This window comes from Schizosaccharomyces pombe (genome assembly GCF_000002945.2).
Source record: "Schizosaccharomyces pombe strain 972h- genome assembly, chromosome: II".
In the NCBI taxonomy this organism is placed as follows: Eukaryota; Fungi; Ascomycota; class Schizosaccharomycetes; order Schizosaccharomycetales; family Schizosaccharomycetaceae; genus Schizosaccharomyces; species Schizosaccharomyces pombe.
In genome coordinates this window covers 4,096,923-4,112,953 of record NC_003423.3, presented here as the reverse complement: position 1 = coordinate 4,112,953, position 16,031 = coordinate 4,096,923, and the positions used below count along the sequence as shown (strand labels likewise).

General features: G+C 36.9%; 5 protein-coding genes, 10 long non-coding RNA genes and 1 other non-coding gene across 16 annotated transcripts; 7 read left to right on the top strand and 9 right to left on the bottom strand.

Moving 5' to 3' along the window:
- Nucleotides 1-50: 50 nt before the first annotated feature.
- On the bottom strand, nucleotides 51-2,985 carry SPOM_SPBC56F2.05C (transcription factor). The gene has a single exon (NM_001022637.3). It carries the CDS (start codon nucleotides 1,451-1,453, stop codon nucleotides 260-262), a length of 1,194 nt encoding a protein of 397 aa, NP_596712.1. The 5' UTR covers nucleotides 1,454-2,985; the 3' UTR covers nucleotides 51-259.
- On the top strand, nucleotides 144-2,440 carry SPOM_SPNCRNA.6441. Its single transcript, NR_195790.1, has one exon. It is a non-coding gene; the product is annotated as a non-coding RNA (long non-coding RNA).
- A 149-nt stretch (nucleotides 2,986-3,134) lies between the features above and the next one.
- On the top strand, nucleotides 3,135-5,392 carry SPOM_SPNCRNA.1669. The gene has a single exon (NR_150565.1). It is a non-coding gene; the product is annotated as a non-coding RNA (long non-coding RNA).
- Nucleotides 3,354-3,927, bottom strand: SPOM_SPNCRNA.1670. Its single transcript, NR_150566.1, has one exon. It is a non-coding gene; the product is annotated as a non-coding RNA (long non-coding RNA).
- On the bottom strand, nucleotides 5,244-5,315 carry SPOM_SPBTRNAGLU.08. Its single transcript has one exon. It is a non-coding gene; the product is annotated as a tRNA-Glu (tRNA).
- A 515-nt stretch (nucleotides 5,393-5,907) lies between the features above and the next one.
- Nucleotides 5,908-6,148, bottom strand: SPOM_SPNCRNA.6440. The gene has a single exon (NR_195789.1). It is a non-coding gene; the product is annotated as a non-coding RNA (long non-coding RNA).
- Nucleotides 6,149-6,152: 4 nt separating this feature from the next.
- SPOM_SPNCRNA.6439 lies at nucleotides 6,153-6,804 on the top strand. The gene has a single exon (NR_195788.1). It is a non-coding gene; the product is annotated as a non-coding RNA (long non-coding RNA).
- Nucleotides 6,324-6,858, bottom strand: SPOM_SPNCRNA.6438. The gene has a single exon (NR_195787.1). It is a non-coding gene; the product is annotated as a non-coding RNA (long non-coding RNA).
- A 107-nt stretch (nucleotides 6,859-6,965) lies between these two features.
- On the top strand, nucleotides 6,966-8,740 carry mug147 (the record flags this gene model as incomplete). The annotated part of the gene is made up of 1 exon (NM_001022636.3): nucleotides 6,966-8,740. Exon 1 carries the CDS (start codon nucleotides 7,505-7,507, stop codon nucleotides 8,738-8,740), a length of 1,236 nt encoding a protein of 411 aa, NP_596711.1. The 5' UTR covers nucleotides 6,966-7,504.
- On the bottom strand, nucleotides 7,331-8,791 carry SPOM_SPNCRNA.1668. The gene has a single exon (NR_150564.1). It is a non-coding gene; the product is annotated as a non-coding RNA (long non-coding RNA).
- A 199-nt stretch (nucleotides 8,792-8,990) lies between these two features.
- On the bottom strand, nucleotides 8,991-9,641 carry SPOM_SPNCRNA.6437. Its single transcript, NR_195786.1, has one exon. It is a non-coding gene; the product is annotated as a non-coding RNA (long non-coding RNA).
- Nucleotides 9,122-9,482, top strand: tam13 (the record flags this gene model as incomplete). Its single annotated transcript, NM_001355835.2, has 1 exon — nucleotides 9,122-9,482. Exon 1 carries the CDS (start codon nucleotides 9,195-9,197, stop codon nucleotides 9,480-9,482), a length of 288 nt encoding a protein of 95 aa, NP_001343174.1. The 5' UTR covers nucleotides 9,122-9,194.
- An 88-nt stretch (nucleotides 9,642-9,729) lies between the features above and the next one.
- On the bottom strand, nucleotides 9,730-12,416 carry SPOM_SPBC56F2.07C (ribosome biogenesis factor recycling AAA family ATPase). The gene has a single exon (NM_001022635.3). It carries the CDS (start codon nucleotides 12,371-12,373, stop codon nucleotides 9,944-9,946), a length of 2,430 nt encoding a protein of 809 aa, NP_596710.1. The 5' UTR covers nucleotides 12,374-12,416; the 3' UTR covers nucleotides 9,730-9,943.
- Nucleotides 9,861-13,014, top strand: SPOM_SPNCRNA.1667. The gene has a single exon (NR_150563.1). It is a non-coding gene; the product is annotated as a non-coding RNA (long non-coding RNA).
- Nucleotides 12,880-16,024, bottom strand: puf1 (RNA-binding protein). Its single transcript, NM_001022634.3, has one exon. The coding sequence runs from the start codon at nucleotides 16,007-16,009 to the stop codon at nucleotides 14,024-14,026; it is 1,986 nt and encodes a 661-aa protein (NP_596709.1). The 5' UTR covers nucleotides 16,010-16,024; the 3' UTR covers nucleotides 12,880-14,023.
- Nucleotides 15,560-15,926, top strand: SPOM_SPNCRNA.6436. Its single transcript, NR_195785.1, has one exon. It is a non-coding gene; the product is annotated as a non-coding RNA (long non-coding RNA).
- Nucleotides 16,025-16,031: the final 7 nt, after the last annotated feature.

Below are 16,031 nucleotides of genomic sequence, written 5' to 3'. Positions count from 1 at the left end.
GATATCCTTTGTAAACAATATGAGTAGTCTAAAAAGATTGAAGGTTACTGTTGGGGTAACTATATTACTATTATAAAATTTACTAAAGTTGTAATAATTTCATTGATAATTTAACTTATGTGAAGGGTATAAATTAAATAAAAGAGACAAACGCATTATATAACGCAAAAATTTAATTCGGTCGTAAACAATTTGAAGCTGCAGGAGGTTATTGAAATGAGCGAAAAAAAGCATAATCGAATATACTGATTAGATGTTCTTAATTCTTTGTTTTCGGCCTACCTCGACCTCGACCTCGAGGCTTCCGAGCATTGGAAACTGGCATATCATCATCACTTATACAATCTTCCGAATTCAATCCTGCATCGCGACAACGCCCGCAAGGACGCTGACGATCGCAACCTTTTTTTGACTTTTTACACCTTGAACATCTGCTTCTACTAATAGCAGCAGCAAAATCAGAAAACGTAACCGAAGAAGTGGAATTGGGATTAACTTCCGATGCTTCTTTACCCTTCCGTTCAACTGTTGAACTGGAAACAGTCATTGGGCCAGTTGAAGCGAGACTTGTATTTGACGACGAAGCATCTAAAGTTGAAGTATGGTTATGGTCAGGGCGACGCCGTTTAGCAGAAGTAGAGGAAGATGCGTTACCAAAATCTTGAGGAGGAAGAGAACGTTTCTCTACTTTTTCGGATTTTACAACTCCAGATGCCTTCGTAGGTTTAACTGTGGATTGAACGGGGCTTGAAATAGATACAAAGCTTTTAGAAGGTGATGATTTGACAGAATTGGAACTTAAAGCCCCTAAACGGATTAGCTGCCAAGCTACGTCTTCGTCAGATATAGTGCTTTTAGACGATTCAGCCGATGGAGGAGCAGGAGCAGCAATTGGCTGAGGAAGAGATACTGGTTGAGTTGAATATTGAACTGGATAAGGAGTAGGTAAAGATAAAGGGGATCTATCTGATGAGTTCAAAATAGGAGGTATAGAACAACTTTTAGTTTTAGTAAGATGATTTGGAAGAGGCTCGCAATAGGAACAAACCTGGTTAGGGGATGTCGATTTTTGAGGAACAGCAACGTAACGAGGATTGGAAAAGGAATGAGGAGAATGAGAAACTGTGTAGGCTGGTGAAGCAACTTGTACTGAGTTGTTGCCATTTATTACACTATAGGCGGGATAGTACTGGGCGTTTGATGCATTGGTCTCTAAAGCCGGCATTACAGTAGATGGTTGTGATGCAGAAGTCTGATGACCGGGAGCGCCATGAGAAGAAATCACCCGCACATTAGAAGGCAGAGACCACATATTGTTCACGGGGTAATGTCCTTGTGCTACAGGAGGATAATAATAATTAGGAGAAGGTAAGGCGATGGTAGCTGGAAGAGGCGCCGTAACAACTGAAGCAGAAGGGGTAGAAATAGGCTGTAAAATGCTATGCAAATCCATTGTTGAAAGGTGATAGATAAATGGATAGGAACTGTAACCTAATAAACTTTTAAAAAAAAGAAAAATCAAAAACAACTTGTGAGAAGTGTTGCTTCTATGTAATGCTCAAAAAAATGAAATTCACACTCTAAAAAAATTGGCATCCAATGTTAACGAAAATATAAATGCCCAAACCAAAATCAGGAATTGAGAGTAGACTAAGTACAATAAAAAACAGGCAGATACGGGGAATCAAGACAATAATAAAAAAAATAAGAAATCAGGTATTTTGAAAACAAGGCAAAACATAAACGGATGCCCAAGGAGAAAACAAAAAAAGAACAAAAAACAAAAGACGATCACAAGCTTATCAATGAATGTAAGATTGAAACAGGAACAGAGAAGCGCGTGAAAAAGAAAAGAAAAGTTTAAAATGAATCAATTACGCTAGCTATGATAATACTTTCACCAGAAATAAAGAAATTGGTAAGCAAATTAAAGAAAAGAGGTAAGGGGGCAAAAACGAAAAACAAAAGATAAATCTTCAATCAACAAATGGAAAAATAAATATCAGGCGATAGTGGGAGAAGCAAAATTTTGTCAAATTAAACTCAACAAACAAGATGGTATAATCAACGACGATCGATTTTTTCAGACTTCTGGCAGCAAAAAAAAAACCACGAAAAAGGCAACACGAAGGGGGAAAAGTACAAAAGAAAGATTCGCGAATGCACAAAAATCGAAATCAAAACACAAAAGATAAGCGCGATACGAATAGCACGAAAGCGAAAAAAAAAATTTCAAGAATATGCTTGGATCGGAAACGAAAAGAAAGATGCTATTTAGAGCAACAAAAGAGGAATTCGAATAGGTGTATAAAGAGAAATATACGAAATTATAAATAGGTGAAAAGAATGGGTGTAAATATGTATAGGTATAGAGCTAAATTGCAAAATGAATGGTGGATTAATAAATAAAGGGGAAAGACGAGGATATAAACGGGGGAAAGCTTCACACAAAAAGATTGCAGAAAAAAGAAAACCTTTTTATAAAAAATGAAATCAGGAAACCGATAACAAAACAACCCAAGTCCCACACAACAAAGCAGTTAGCCTAAAAACCGGAGAGAGCGACAATCGAAGGGAACGTTTCTGCAAGTATTCAAAAGAAAATATCATATAAGGATGAAGTAAAAAGAGCAGACAGCCTAGTTATCAGGCAAGAGAGAACTGGTTGAACGGTAAACAAATTTGGGAAGGCGTAGGTGCGTCAAGACGAGAAATTTTCAAAGTCTTTCAAAGAGCCAAAAACGATAAGTAAAAAGTTATAGAGAGAAAATGTAAAGAGCTCCGAGGAGCGAAAGGAGTGAGCGAAATCGAAAAAGAGGCGAGGAAGAGACTTTTCGAAAAAAATCAATAAAGAAAATTCAAGTGCCGATTACTCCTACCAAATTCAAATTGGCAATACAAACGATGAACGAGCCGATTCGCTTTTCCGACGAAATAGGAAAATGAGGCGAAGGAAACGAAGAGTGATAGAGAAGAAGAGGAGGTGAAAGGGGAAAAGATCGGTGGAACGAAGGGGATCGTGCGTCCAAGGAACAGCGGAACATACGAATGAAGGAAGGGGAGAAATGACGTTGTCAAACTCGCTTATGCATGGTTAAATGAAAAGGCAGGTATGGACGAAACTAGGTGATATGGGAGTAACTACACTAGCCTTTCGTTTCATTTTATGCAGCAGCATCATAAAAACTGTTAAAAGGGAGCTACAATTGAAGCGCGATAAAGCAAAGAGTGCATAGTTGATGGTGCTATCTTCATTCTTAATCATATGTACAGGGAGAGAGGGAATGTTAGTAAAATAAATGATCCTGTAGTAAGTGCCTACAAGCTACATAACCACTCTCAAACTCACTTAATATGAGTATCTGCTTTATCGTTCCTTACATTCTACAACGTCAAGATGAAATGGTATGGGTCAATTAGCATGCTACGAGTAAAACGGTCCATTCTACGATAAAGCCGACTCACCTCGATGTCCAATTTGGTACTTTGGAATAGTACTCATAAGTACTATGTTGAGGGTACGACGGAGCTTGGAGGAACAAAATGGGTGAACATGAACCATGAAAATTTCCACCAAACATATGTCTCGGAAATGGGCACGTGGTCAACCGTTGACTGACTTAAATCGCTTACGAAACAAATACTTTGCAGGTGGCGGATTTTTTTTCTTTTTTCATTTCTTTTTTATTACGACTTTGTAAACGAGTTTATGTGAAATATGATTCTAGAAAAAATTAAATTAAATAGAAAATCGATAGTTTACTTAGTTAAATATTTTGCACTTCACTTCCAAACAGTAATGGACTACGAGTTATGATATGTGCTGGTCATACTTACACAAGTGTTAATATATACTTGTTGAAAAAGTATTCCCGCCTCTAGAGTGATAGGATTTACGCAGGCTCCGATTTTCTTTCTTTTCTCTTTAACAGCCGAAAACTTAAGACGTAATAATAATAGACCCTCTAAAAAAAAAAGGTAAAAAAATAGGATAGAATATTTTAGGGATCCAAAAAACTACATGTGCGTTTCAATTTAGTAAGAAATTTAACAGACACTAGTAAATTATGTTTGCATCTCACTCTATAATTTAAAAGCCTTAATCTATATATTTATAGACATATATATATATATATATACCTTGAACACACTTTTCTTGGATAACTTGACATTGATATTATAAGCGGTTTACTTATAGTCTTCTTATCTCTTCGTTCTAGAAATAACATCATTTTCGTTCCATGCTAACGATTCGCTTTGTTCGGCTTTACTTACTTTGCTTCTGCAATATAAACCCGCAATTGATTACTGTTTGTTTTAGCGGAATAGAAAGAGGCGCTGAATGTTTCGGCAAAGTCGCATGTTAGTTATATCGGTGTCGGCCCGCAAACCATGTCGGTAAAGTCATTGGCAGCAACAGTAAAAACCAGGCCAGACAAGGACGACACAGGCGATGTAATCACACTCTAACATGTCTATCCATTCATCAGTCTGTTATTCATCCCAAACGATGTTAGGAAAATGTTGGATCTCACATAGTCGCCGTGTTTGTCTTTATTCTGTAACTGCAACTTAAAAAACTTAAATTTCTCCATCTATACAAATACCCGGATTTTAATGTACTTTAAAAAAATTTACTTTTCCTCCCTCCTTCATTAACGAGCTATACCGTGGTTTGCGAATAGACGTTAAAGGAATACAACGTAAAGCGCTTAGTGTTTTGCGACAAAGATAACGAACTGAAAAGAGGACAAGACAGGACAAGGACAGGGAAGGAGGACAAATTTGTAAATAGCGCTGCTTGTCTTTGGTTGCCCTTGGCAAGGAAACCAAAGCGTAGTAAGCAAGATATAAATATTGGACACAATCGGGTATCTGCGAGATAGCATGTGAATCGATGGTGTAAAGTAGACAACGTAACGGGCATTCTGTGTTTATGAGTGAAATATGAAGACTTGGTTCGTAAAGTATACTTGAGAATGCCTGCCAACGGAGTATATGGAATGAAATGAAGTATGGGTAAAAACCGGTGTTGACGTTTAAGAAAATCTTCAAATAGCCCACTTTATCGAAGAAGAGCGATTGAGAAAACGTCTGCAAATTAACAAACCTTAAGCATATTGGTCAAAGCAACAATTACCTAATTTGTTATTTCTGAGCAACCATCAACCGGCCGCTTCTTCCCATAAGGCCCAAAATACCAAAAAATCCAATTGACTACATACATATTTTTGATAAAAATACTCCGTCAGGGGGAATCGAACCCCCGCCGCATCGGTGAGAGCGATGAATCCTAGCCACTGGACCATGACGGATTTAGTTATATACCGAAAAGTTATATTCATATTATTAAACAATTATTAGAGTTGATGAAATAACCCCAATGACCTGATCACCTGCTATGTAAATAGCCTAACAGACGATTTAAAAAATGGGCGATCATACAATAAAACTAATGTTGATAAGATTGTAGTTAAAAGAAGAATTAAATTTAAAATTCGGAAAATTTTTTTATTAGTTTTCGAGGACTTGCCATATAATTTTTCTTAGTTTTCGTAAGTGAAACAAAACATAGGTAGTCATTATGATGGCCAACGTGTAAATATTGCTAGAATAGGACTTTGGGTTGAATAAATCAATAATATAAAAATATATGAAAAATTTAAGAATTAAAAAAAAAAAAAAAAAAAAAAAAAAAAACTTTACAACGGGTTTTAGCAAAACACAAAAAACAATACTTTTAGAGGTTTAAACACTGCAATGCTCAAAAAAAAAAACATAAATAAAATAAAATAAAGTTGACTTCGTTTTGAAGCTTAAATTTATTGTTAAAGGAAAAAAAAATATATCCATTCGTACACATGTTACTGAAATATTTTGTATTGCTCATTACTAATAACAGATATATAAAAGGATACGCTGTCCCCATATACTCTTTACTACATATTTACACGACAAATTCTTTGTTTTCTGATCCCATTCATTGCCGTCACATCTTTTTATACACATCACAATTCCAGTACAGAGCAATTTCAACGCTTTTCTTATATATTGTTTATTTACATTCTTCCTTCACTTTGTACGTCATAAGAAGTACCATGTCAAATTAAGGTAACAATGGATTTACAAGTTATCAGTGTCGCAAGTAAATAAACAAACCGCGAACACCGTTGAATTTCATAAACACAAATACTTCAAAATACATCAATTTTTTTGATAACTTTTGGGGTTTTATCAAAATAAATTCTAAAATTGCAATAAAATTTTTGAAAGCAAGTTTCACTCTTTTATTTCAAAGAATATTTTGCCTTCAAACCCATGAAATTGCACAAAATCACTCTGTTATTGTAAAGGCTTTTACGTCCAACGATGTACGTTTTAAATAATTCGTACGTATTTCAGAAGGTTTGTGTTGTGTTGGAAAAAGCTAAGCATCCATTGGCATCCCATTGATACAAAAGATCAATCCTTGGTTTATAAATGTTGTTAAAGTCTCAATTTTACTCAAAAAGAATTCATAATTAAGCTTTGCGATGGAATTTAGACATTAGCAACCATCTTAGGCCTTAGCGTTCAAAAATTGTTTCAACGAAATGATTTGAAAGTAGCCTTGAATAATTACAAGTGTTCTATTCAAGCAATTCTCTCTTTACCTTAGTTTTTTTTGTTTTACTACACCTTGTTATTTCACCCCATTTTCACTCTTTTACCACTGCGCACTGCACATCCTCCACCTTACACTGTATTGTACCCACCACACTATAAGAGAAGACGGCGTACTTTCGCCCTGCCTATAATTCAAGGCAAAACGTCATAGAGGCGTCGTTTTAAATTGGTGCGCGGTTTTAACAGAATGTAACAACAATTCTTGGTTTTGCTAAAAAATACCAATGGGTCACAAGGCTTTTGCCTTGACATCATGAGTGTCGTAGCTTGATTACGCTGCTTTTAATGACCCTCTCACTACCAAAGTTCCATTCACTAACAAGTTCATTTGGTTTATATTTCAATTTCTGCATCTTCCTTTTCTAAGACAAGTATATCGTCTATTATTCACCCATTGTATATTTGTCATTTAAAGTCACAAGCATTGCAATCCTTGTATTCCTTTTGATCACTTTCAATTGCCTTAACCTTTTGACTATCCGGTGTTTGATTATCAATTGACAATTGCCTTATTCTCACGATTCTTTATCAAGGCTTAAAAAATTTCGCACACTACTTGTTTATACGTTCACTTTGTGTTTGTCAACTCTACTTTAAACAAAAGGAAAGACTAGTACATCTCCTAATTGGTCTGTCTAATTTTTCTTAATAAATAATAGGATCAAGAGAAATCAATTGAAGCTATTTTTCTTGTCAATTTACCCCATTTCTTACGGAAACCACTTTTATTGTTAGGAAGAATAAATCTAGCAATCTCCCCTGGGAACTGAGATATAAAATTTTATCAAAGAAAAGAACAAAAAAGTTTATAAAGTCATAAAATATCTTTAATTTAAAGATGCTTGCTCAGAATAGCAGAGAAGTGTTGGATAAAGATTTGGAATCTCACATTCCTGGTGCATATTCTCCGGCACCTCCTTCTTCGTCTTTACCCACTCAAAATGAGTCGAATTTGCAACAATCAGAAAAGCCTCTAAAGCACTTTGAAAATAAAAAATTTAAGGGAGAGGATGTATTTGCCCACTCCATTAGCAAACCGTTCGACGGACAAAATGATGAGGAAAAGCCCTCATTATACTCACATCTAACTAACGAACTTTATGAAACTCATGATTCTAGTGACTATTTTGGCACTTACATGGAAAGAGAAGAGAGCGGCCACGATGAAGAAGAAGCAGATAAAGATGCTAGCTTTACGGGTTACTACAATTCACGAAATAATGACGAAGAAGGATCAGAGTTAGCTGATTCCCAAATGCTTCCAATGACCGAAAGCTTTGCAGACATTGAAGACATTCATCATCATCAACATGAAGATGAGTTTTCCAGTTCAAATAAGGATAAAGGATTCACATACGAAAAACCGGTAACGGAGCTTCCTCCAAAACGACCCCCGTACCATTACGAGAGCTCTTCTACATCTATCTCCTTTGTCAATGGAGGTCCCAATTTCAGAAAAGTAAAATCAGGGCTACTTAAGCCAGACGCTGATGCTGCTTCGAATCTTTCAACTACATCCCTTGTAAATCAGGAATATGTAATGAAACAAGTAACTCCAAATGAATATTCAATGGAATATTTGAGAGAGAGTTTCCCCCAAACTCCCATGGGAACAGAGGCTTCTGGTTATTCTTTTGACAGAACGCCGCATAAGTCTGATATCCAAGCTTCCGACAGACTGAATGCGTTGAATGAAAAATTGTTGCAAGGAATTCAACAATCACATCAACCCTACCATTATACGAATGTTAAAGATTCCCAAGGATCGCATCAAACCAAAGTCACTATTGAGGAAAATATGGAAGCACCAAGCCATCAGGCAGCCAACCGTACCACCCTCACTGATTCTCCTTTGGGAATCGTTGAAGATGAAACCACAATACTGACCGACCTAGAACCCAGTGGTCCCGGCCTCCAGAAACGTGCTTCTGAAACTAGCATGTCAACTAACGTATCTTTGCCATATTACCAAAACGGACGAAGAGTGCGAAATATCCTAACTCCATATCCAACTGTCTCACTGGCATCCACTATGACATCAGAAACCGAAGACGTCTCGGAAGAAAGAATCTAGTGAGACAAAACCATACTATTTATGGTGTTTTTTTTCCCTGATCAAAATATTTTATCTTTTGGATCAAATTGCTTTTGCTTTTTCTTCTTTATGGGTTTAATACTTTTTACTTAAGTATTCCATACAATCTACTCTAAAGATTTATATCGTAGCTTTTCAAACGTTTCAAGTTTATTGTTTACTTCGTTGCAGTATGTTGAATAGTGAATTTTATCGCTTTCTCAGATAAGTGGTTTCAAATAATTGGTATGAGATGGGTTACCCATAAATCACTTCATACTGAAATCATCGGCTACTTTTGACGAATTGGTGTTTGGGGAGTAACAAGAGTATTGTAGATACACATATATATATATATATGGGTGTCTAGCTCAGGATATCATCTTCTACAACGTTGCAAGACTGATAACTTACTAAACTTTGAATCTATCTGCCCTTAATTCCAACTTCCGTTATGCAGAACTTTATGAACAACTTGAGTGGTGGTAGCAACAAGGAGGGAGGCGAAAAGTCTAATGACTTTTTGAGCTCTGCTTTGGGTGCAGAAAAGCAAGTGAAACAGGCTCAGACCATGAAGAAAATCAGCGATATGTTTCCTGGTAGCACCAGCGAGAAACTTGCTATTTTGAACAAGATCAACAGTGCAAGTGGTGGTCGTGTTTTGGAAACTCTCGGTGAAATTGAAAACTCATCCTCCTCACAAGATGAAATTATCACCAAGTTGAAGGGTTTTTTGAAGTAGATGTCTGCAGCGGATAATCATGGGAGACGACTAAGACGAGGCCGTGCCTCTCCTTTTTTTCTAACAAAAGAAAGGCAAAACGTATGTATATCGTTAACTTTTCTGCACTGTATCGCCGATGTCACTTTCTGTGGACTATTTGTCGCTTCCATGTTACGTTAGTACATATCAATGTTTCTCTTTAAAAATAAATTGACGAGTTTTATGACTTTTTACATCTCTCAATATTTTTTTAGTGAAATGGTCTATTTTTTGTAATGCTGATAATGTGCAGTAGAAGTAAATTGAGCATAATGTATAATGTATTGTGAATTTCGTTCTGCAATCACTTGTAACATTTCTAGCTTTGTAAACACTCGAAGTTTATTAACCACACATGTCATCTACAATACACTAAAACCACAGAAAAAAAGTATTATATTAATAAACAATGAAACCCCTAATATCAATAATATTTTTTCTCAGGAAATGCTAGTAACACTTTCTGAAAACGATGCATAATACTCAAGCATATCTCGGGTTATGGCTTTCCGCAATGCCAATAATGCTGTTTTAAAGTGAGCTTGACATATTTCTTTCGCTTCCAAATCCTCGTGCATAGCTATCAGACCAGCTTCCTGACAAAGAGCCACGACTTCCGCTCCTGAGCATCCTTCCGTTTTTTCCGCAATCAAATCCAAGTCTACATCCTCTGCAAACTTCATTTTTTCAGCTTGTATCTTCACAATTTGCTTTCTTGCTTCAAAATTTGGTGGTCCAACGTAAAGCAAGCGATCCAAGCGACCTGGTCGCATAAGTGCCGGATCAATCATATCAGGGCGGTTTGTAGCAGCAAGCACAAGTACATTCCTAAGCGCTTCAATCCCATCTAATTCATTCAGTAAAGCTGCAACTACCCGGTCGCTACTATTGTCTTCTCCTCGATTCGCAGTCAAAGCATCTATTTCATCAAAAAATATAACTGATGGACTGGCTTGTCTTGCTTTTTGAAAAACTTGCCTAACGGCTCGTTCACTTTCACCAACGAACTTATCAAATAGTTCTGGTCCTTTGACAGCAATAAAATTCAATCCAGTCTCTGTTGCGATGGCTTTGGCCGTGATTGTTTTTGAACAACCAGGAGGCCCGTAAAGAAGTACGCCTTTCGGAGGTCGAACACCCAATCGTGAGAAGGTTTCGCCATGAGTTAAAGGCCATTCTACTGATTCTTTTAGTTTCTGTTTCACCTCTTCTTGTCCTCCAATATCTGACCAATGTACATTGGGCGATTCCATCATAAACTCTCTCATAGCACTTTGTCGGACAGACGATAAAGCAAACTCCAAATCGTCCATCTGCACCGCACCGAAAATGTCTAATCCCGAAGTGTCCTTTTGTAGTGAAATTGTCCTTTTTATAGCTCTTAAAGCAGCCTCACGAACAACAGCTGCTAGGTCTGCACCAACATAAGCGTGCGTTCGTGAGGCTAGATCTTCCAATTGAGCATCATTAATTTCATTAGGAACACCTGATAACAACAGTTTAATGATATCTAATCGGGCGCTTTTATCAGGAATACCGATTTCGATTTCTTTCTCTAAACGTCCGGGTCGTCGAAGTGCTTCATCAATAGAGTTAGGTCGGTTTGTAGCAGCAATAACAACAACTTTTCCGGCATTAGCCATTCCATCTAATAGAGTCAACAAAGTAGCAACAGCTCTACTCTCCGCTTCACTTACGTCCTCCGTTCGTTTGGGAGCCAGTGCGTCAATTTCGTCTATAAAAATGATTGAAGGTTGATGCGCCCGTGCGTCTTCAAATATTTTTCGAAGCCTAGACTCAGTTTCTCCAAGGTACTTTCCGACCACAGAAGGACCATCGATCGTAAACACTTGTGCATTTGCTTCTGCAGCAACAGCCCGCATAACCATCGTTTTGCCAGTACCTGGAGGACCATATAACAGAACACCCCGAGGAGGCATAATATTAAAAAACTTAAAAAGTTCGGGATTTTGAAACGGAAGTTCTACAATGTCACGAATTTGGGCGATTTGGGCTTGTAAACCACCAATCGACGAAAATGTTACTGCAGAAGGAGGACCGTCGAAGTTTTGAGTCTCTTCACTTCCTTGGTTGTATGCAGACTGAGTTCTGTCTTCATGAGGTAATTTTAATAAATCAGGTGTTTCAATTTCCATACTGGAAGCTGCCGTAAATTTGTAAATACGAGGCTCATCTAAAGACATATCAGAAATTGCTTCTATAAGGTTTGAAGGAGAACGAATGTGAATTTCTTTAACTTTATAAGAGCCGGGAGAAAGCTCATCGAGATCTTCTGTTGCTTTTGGTTCAGATTCATTCACGGAGGGAGAAGATTGAGAGGACCCTACTTCAGTACCCGATTGCGCAGATAAACCTGAATTTATTTCAAAAATTTCCGTAGCCATATTCTCTGAGCTGAGATTTTTGCTACCACTCTTTGCCATATTCATCGGTGATTCACCCATAACAATCATGCCTGGATGAAGATACCTTATTTCTAGCAATTCTTTCCTTATTAAGGACTCTGGTATAGGTTCATTATTGCTACTCAATGAAGCAACAATTTTGATTCCTTCAGCTTCTTTTAAAGGGTGTACATATTGTGAAATGTTAACTCGCTGGAAGGCCTTCAAGTTTGCCCATTTCGCCAATAAAGGACTAATTAATATTTCAAATGGACCTATTCCATTTCCCTTAACTGATTGGGTTATTCCAACAGCTTCACCGCCTTTATGTTTCAAATAAATTACTTGTGACGGAGAAAGCTTAAGACGATTCAAAGCAGCAGGACTTAAGAATACGTGTCGAGTTTGCTGCCTTCTTAAAGAGCCATCGTTTATTTTAACAGTGAACTTAATAGCCACAGACATTAAATTCCTAGTATGGAACAAAATTTAATTTTTGGTTTTTGTCAAGCCCTGTTTCATAAATACTGTACTACGTTCGGCTGTCCTAAATGTGTTCTTAATTACAAATAACTGAATATCAAATGTAAAAAGTTTTTGGAATTAACATTTAGTTAACAATGATTGTTTCTATTACGAGTTCTTTATTTTAATTTGAGAATCGATATTGAAACACTATAGTACCGTATGAAAAAACGAATAAATATCCAAATCACTAAAACTGAATTCGTGAATAAACTATATAATGCTAGAACGTTTTTTTTTGTCTTAGGAATTTGGTTAACTATTTGTGCATTTAGAATATCGTGTGTTTTTTGCTACAGCTAACTCCAGAAAAGGAAACATAGGAGTAGATCCCATTCTAACTTAGGTCACTTCACTTGTTCCAACAGAATAAACATATACTGCATTTCTATGTCAGTAATCATTAATTACAAGGATTGCTATCACATAAAACATTTGTTTATTGATATTGTGTCGAATCGAATTGTTATTTAAGGTTAGGTTGAAAAGGTACGTATATGAGAAACAAAATAATTATTTTTATTGTAAAGCTTTTTTTTTTTTAAAATTAAAACTTTTTTCTATGGCAAATTAAAAAACTCAAGCATTCGGAAGCTTAAAGAGTGCGTTAAATGAACGTTCCAATAAACTTAACATAACCCGAATAATCTCCCTGGATATAAATTCAATCAACGGTACAGTAATAATTATACAAACAAAAATAGGACTCCAAAAGAAAATAAAGGCATGGTAATAAAAAGACTCTGACTTCATGATTGAAATTGGCGAAGACAATCATTAGCTAAGATATAGTTGATTTTACTCAAAATTCACCAATCCAAAAAAATGAAGAAATCTTTTTCTAACCCGTAAACATCATCATAATTCTTTTTTTTTAGATTTTCCATAATAGAAGTTGTGGCATCTTCTGAAAAGAGAATGGTTTAGACCACAACGTTCATGCTTAATGTTTGATGAATGCATAAACATATTAGAATTAGAAAACAATAAGTGAAAACAAAACCCAATAAAGTTTATAAAATAACAGAATAAAAAATAAAAACAAAAATCTTCCGTGCATTTGCGTGGTCACGTTCGCGCCCGAAAGATATGAAATAAGTAGTAAATAAATTCCTTCATGGTTAAACGTATGGCAGAATTAAGAAATCAGCTTATACATATTAGAAATATAAAACCATCAAAGGGTAGATGAAATAACCAATTACTGGCAATGCATGGGTGGTATGCACTACTTAGTTGTAGACGATATCCAAACCATTCAAATGAAAAACACAAAGCGGCGAAAAAGTTTTCAATATTAATTAATTGGCAAAGAGCGTTTGCGTTAAGGAAATAATTTCAAAGAATGGAAAGGAATATGGCACAAGTAGTACTATATTCCCAAAAACATTACACTTAAGTATAATAGGAAAAACGATAAACAACATTAGCGAACAAAGAATGATTCGATAACAAAGGACATTAAAAAATGAAGCGAATACGTATTAATTCACAAACACAATAACAACCATGACGACAAATGTGAATATATACAAAGACATATAAAGCGAAGGGCACTTATGTCTAACGTCAGTATTTTTTAACGAAGGACTAATTGAAGCGCAATTCCCCTTGACGAGGGAACAACGATTGCTGAAGACGAGGGTAATTACCAGGGAACACCTGGGGAAGTTTAGATGATAGACGAGGTAAGCCATAGTCAGCTCCGGCGGTATGATTCATTAACTGGGTAGTGTAGGGATATGCAGGCATAGTTAATTTTCCGGCGGGAACCTCACGACGAAGTAAAGACGAAGATGGGTTGAGAAGAGAGGAGTTATTCAAACTCGCTGACTTTGCCAAAGTGGGATTTACAAGCGAAGAGGTATCTAAAACGGGAGCTCCAGACTTGATATCATCACTACGAGAAATTTGGTATAAATTACCCTTCAAGGGAAGAGAAGCAGTGCCCAGGGGTATGTGCGAAGGGTATGAAGGGTACGCTGGAGTTGATTCTAGACCACCGAGGCTTCCCAACAAGCTGTTAGAAGACAAAGAAAGAGATCCAAAATCACGAGCTAAACGACTAGCTGAGGAATCAACACTAGCAGAGGGAGCAGAAATACCACTCAAAGAGGGAGAGATACTCTTGCTTGTCATACCCACTTCTTCCATCAGTCTACAATAAACAGCGTTCGGTTGAGCATGAATATTAATTAACACTCTTTTAATCACAAGGTGAAATTGGGCAAGAAATTCACGGCCAATGGAAGGGTATGTAATCACCTTGTGGATAAAGGAAGGACCAACGGCCTGATCTTGCAGTATGTAAGTAAGCACATTGTCTTTTTCTGAAAAAAAGAGATTTTTAAGCAACAGATTTCGTGACTCAGGTTCTTGCTTATTATTAATTAATTTAAAAATAAGAGTTGATGCAAGCTTATGAGTACAGGTTGTATGCAAATGGGTAGCTAAGTGAATTGCTAACAAGCGGTGCCTATTTCTAAAGAAAGAATTATCGAGAAGCCAAGTGAGTAGCAGCATACCATTGGAATTAGTAGCAAGAAGATGGGAGTTTATGATAATCGAAGCAACTACCAAAGCTTGCTGCTCAAAGGTGGCGTTCTCATTCTCAAGACAAGCACGAATGGCTCTAGCACCAAAGCGACTTTGACCAATTTCACAACAATGCCTAGCCATGACTTCAAACAAAAACGTATTTTTGGGATATTTGAAACGAAGGCAACATTGAGCAACATAATTACCAAATTGGTCAAAATAAAGAAGCGCTGTATAAGGACGAAGATGCTTTACGATGAGATCCATTTGCTTCTCAGTAGATGCAACATCAATTATCTTTTGAGCAGCCCAGGTACCATTTTTATGAATACCAATAGCAGCCAAATACGGAGCAATTCGCTCTAACATAGCCTCTTTAATAGGATCCGAACAGTATTCAAAGAACTTTTGAACAACGGTGTTTCCTAAATAGTCACTTGAGAGCTCCGCAACATCATCCAGCATACTGCGAGCAATTACCTCAATTTCCTCTTGGGTATAAAATCCACTATCTATGTTTTTACGAATTTCGCGAAGTTTGGATGCTTCGAATTGTCGAGATCTAAGAGTCTCGACAGGTGGAAGGATTTCAGTAGCAACTTTGTTGTTTTCGATCGCACTAGCAATCATAGAATCAACTATGTCAAGATTAATGCGCATCTCAAACTGCCTGGCAACCTCTAATATATCTACGCGACTCTTTAACAGTTGACTAGCACCCGTAGAAGTTGGAGAGCAAACTACCCCGTCTTTAGAAGAGGTCGACGCAGGAGGTGAAACAGCTGCAGTAATGTTACCAGGCTCATAATTCGAAGAAGGTTTAGCAAGCATAACCTGAACAGGACCGTGATTTTCGAAAACTGGACGATTATGCAATGCGTCTCGTGCTACTATCGCAGAACTCAAAGATTCGTAGCTCACAATAGCCGAATTGTCCGGTGAAAGCATCCAAATATCCTTAACGTTACCATAGGCCGAAAACAGCGCATGAATAGCACTGCTAGAAGTACCTACTGGTAAATTCGATACATACAGCATAGTGGTGGTGCTGGTGGAGAAA

Excerpts from the sequence above, each read along its gene's own strand:
- SPOM_SPBC56F2.05C (NM_001022637.3), bottom strand. The coding sequence starts at position 1,453 with ATGGATTTGCATAGCATTTTACAGCCTATTTCTACCCCTTCTGCTTCA.
- SPOM_SPBC56F2.07C (NM_001022635.3), bottom strand. The coding sequence starts at position 12,373 with ATGTCTGTGGCTATTAAGTTCACTGTTAAAATAAACGATGGCTCTTTA.
- puf1 (NM_001022634.3), bottom strand. The coding sequence starts at position 16,009 with ATGCTGTATGTATCGAATTTACCAGTAGGTACTTCTAGCAGTGCTATT.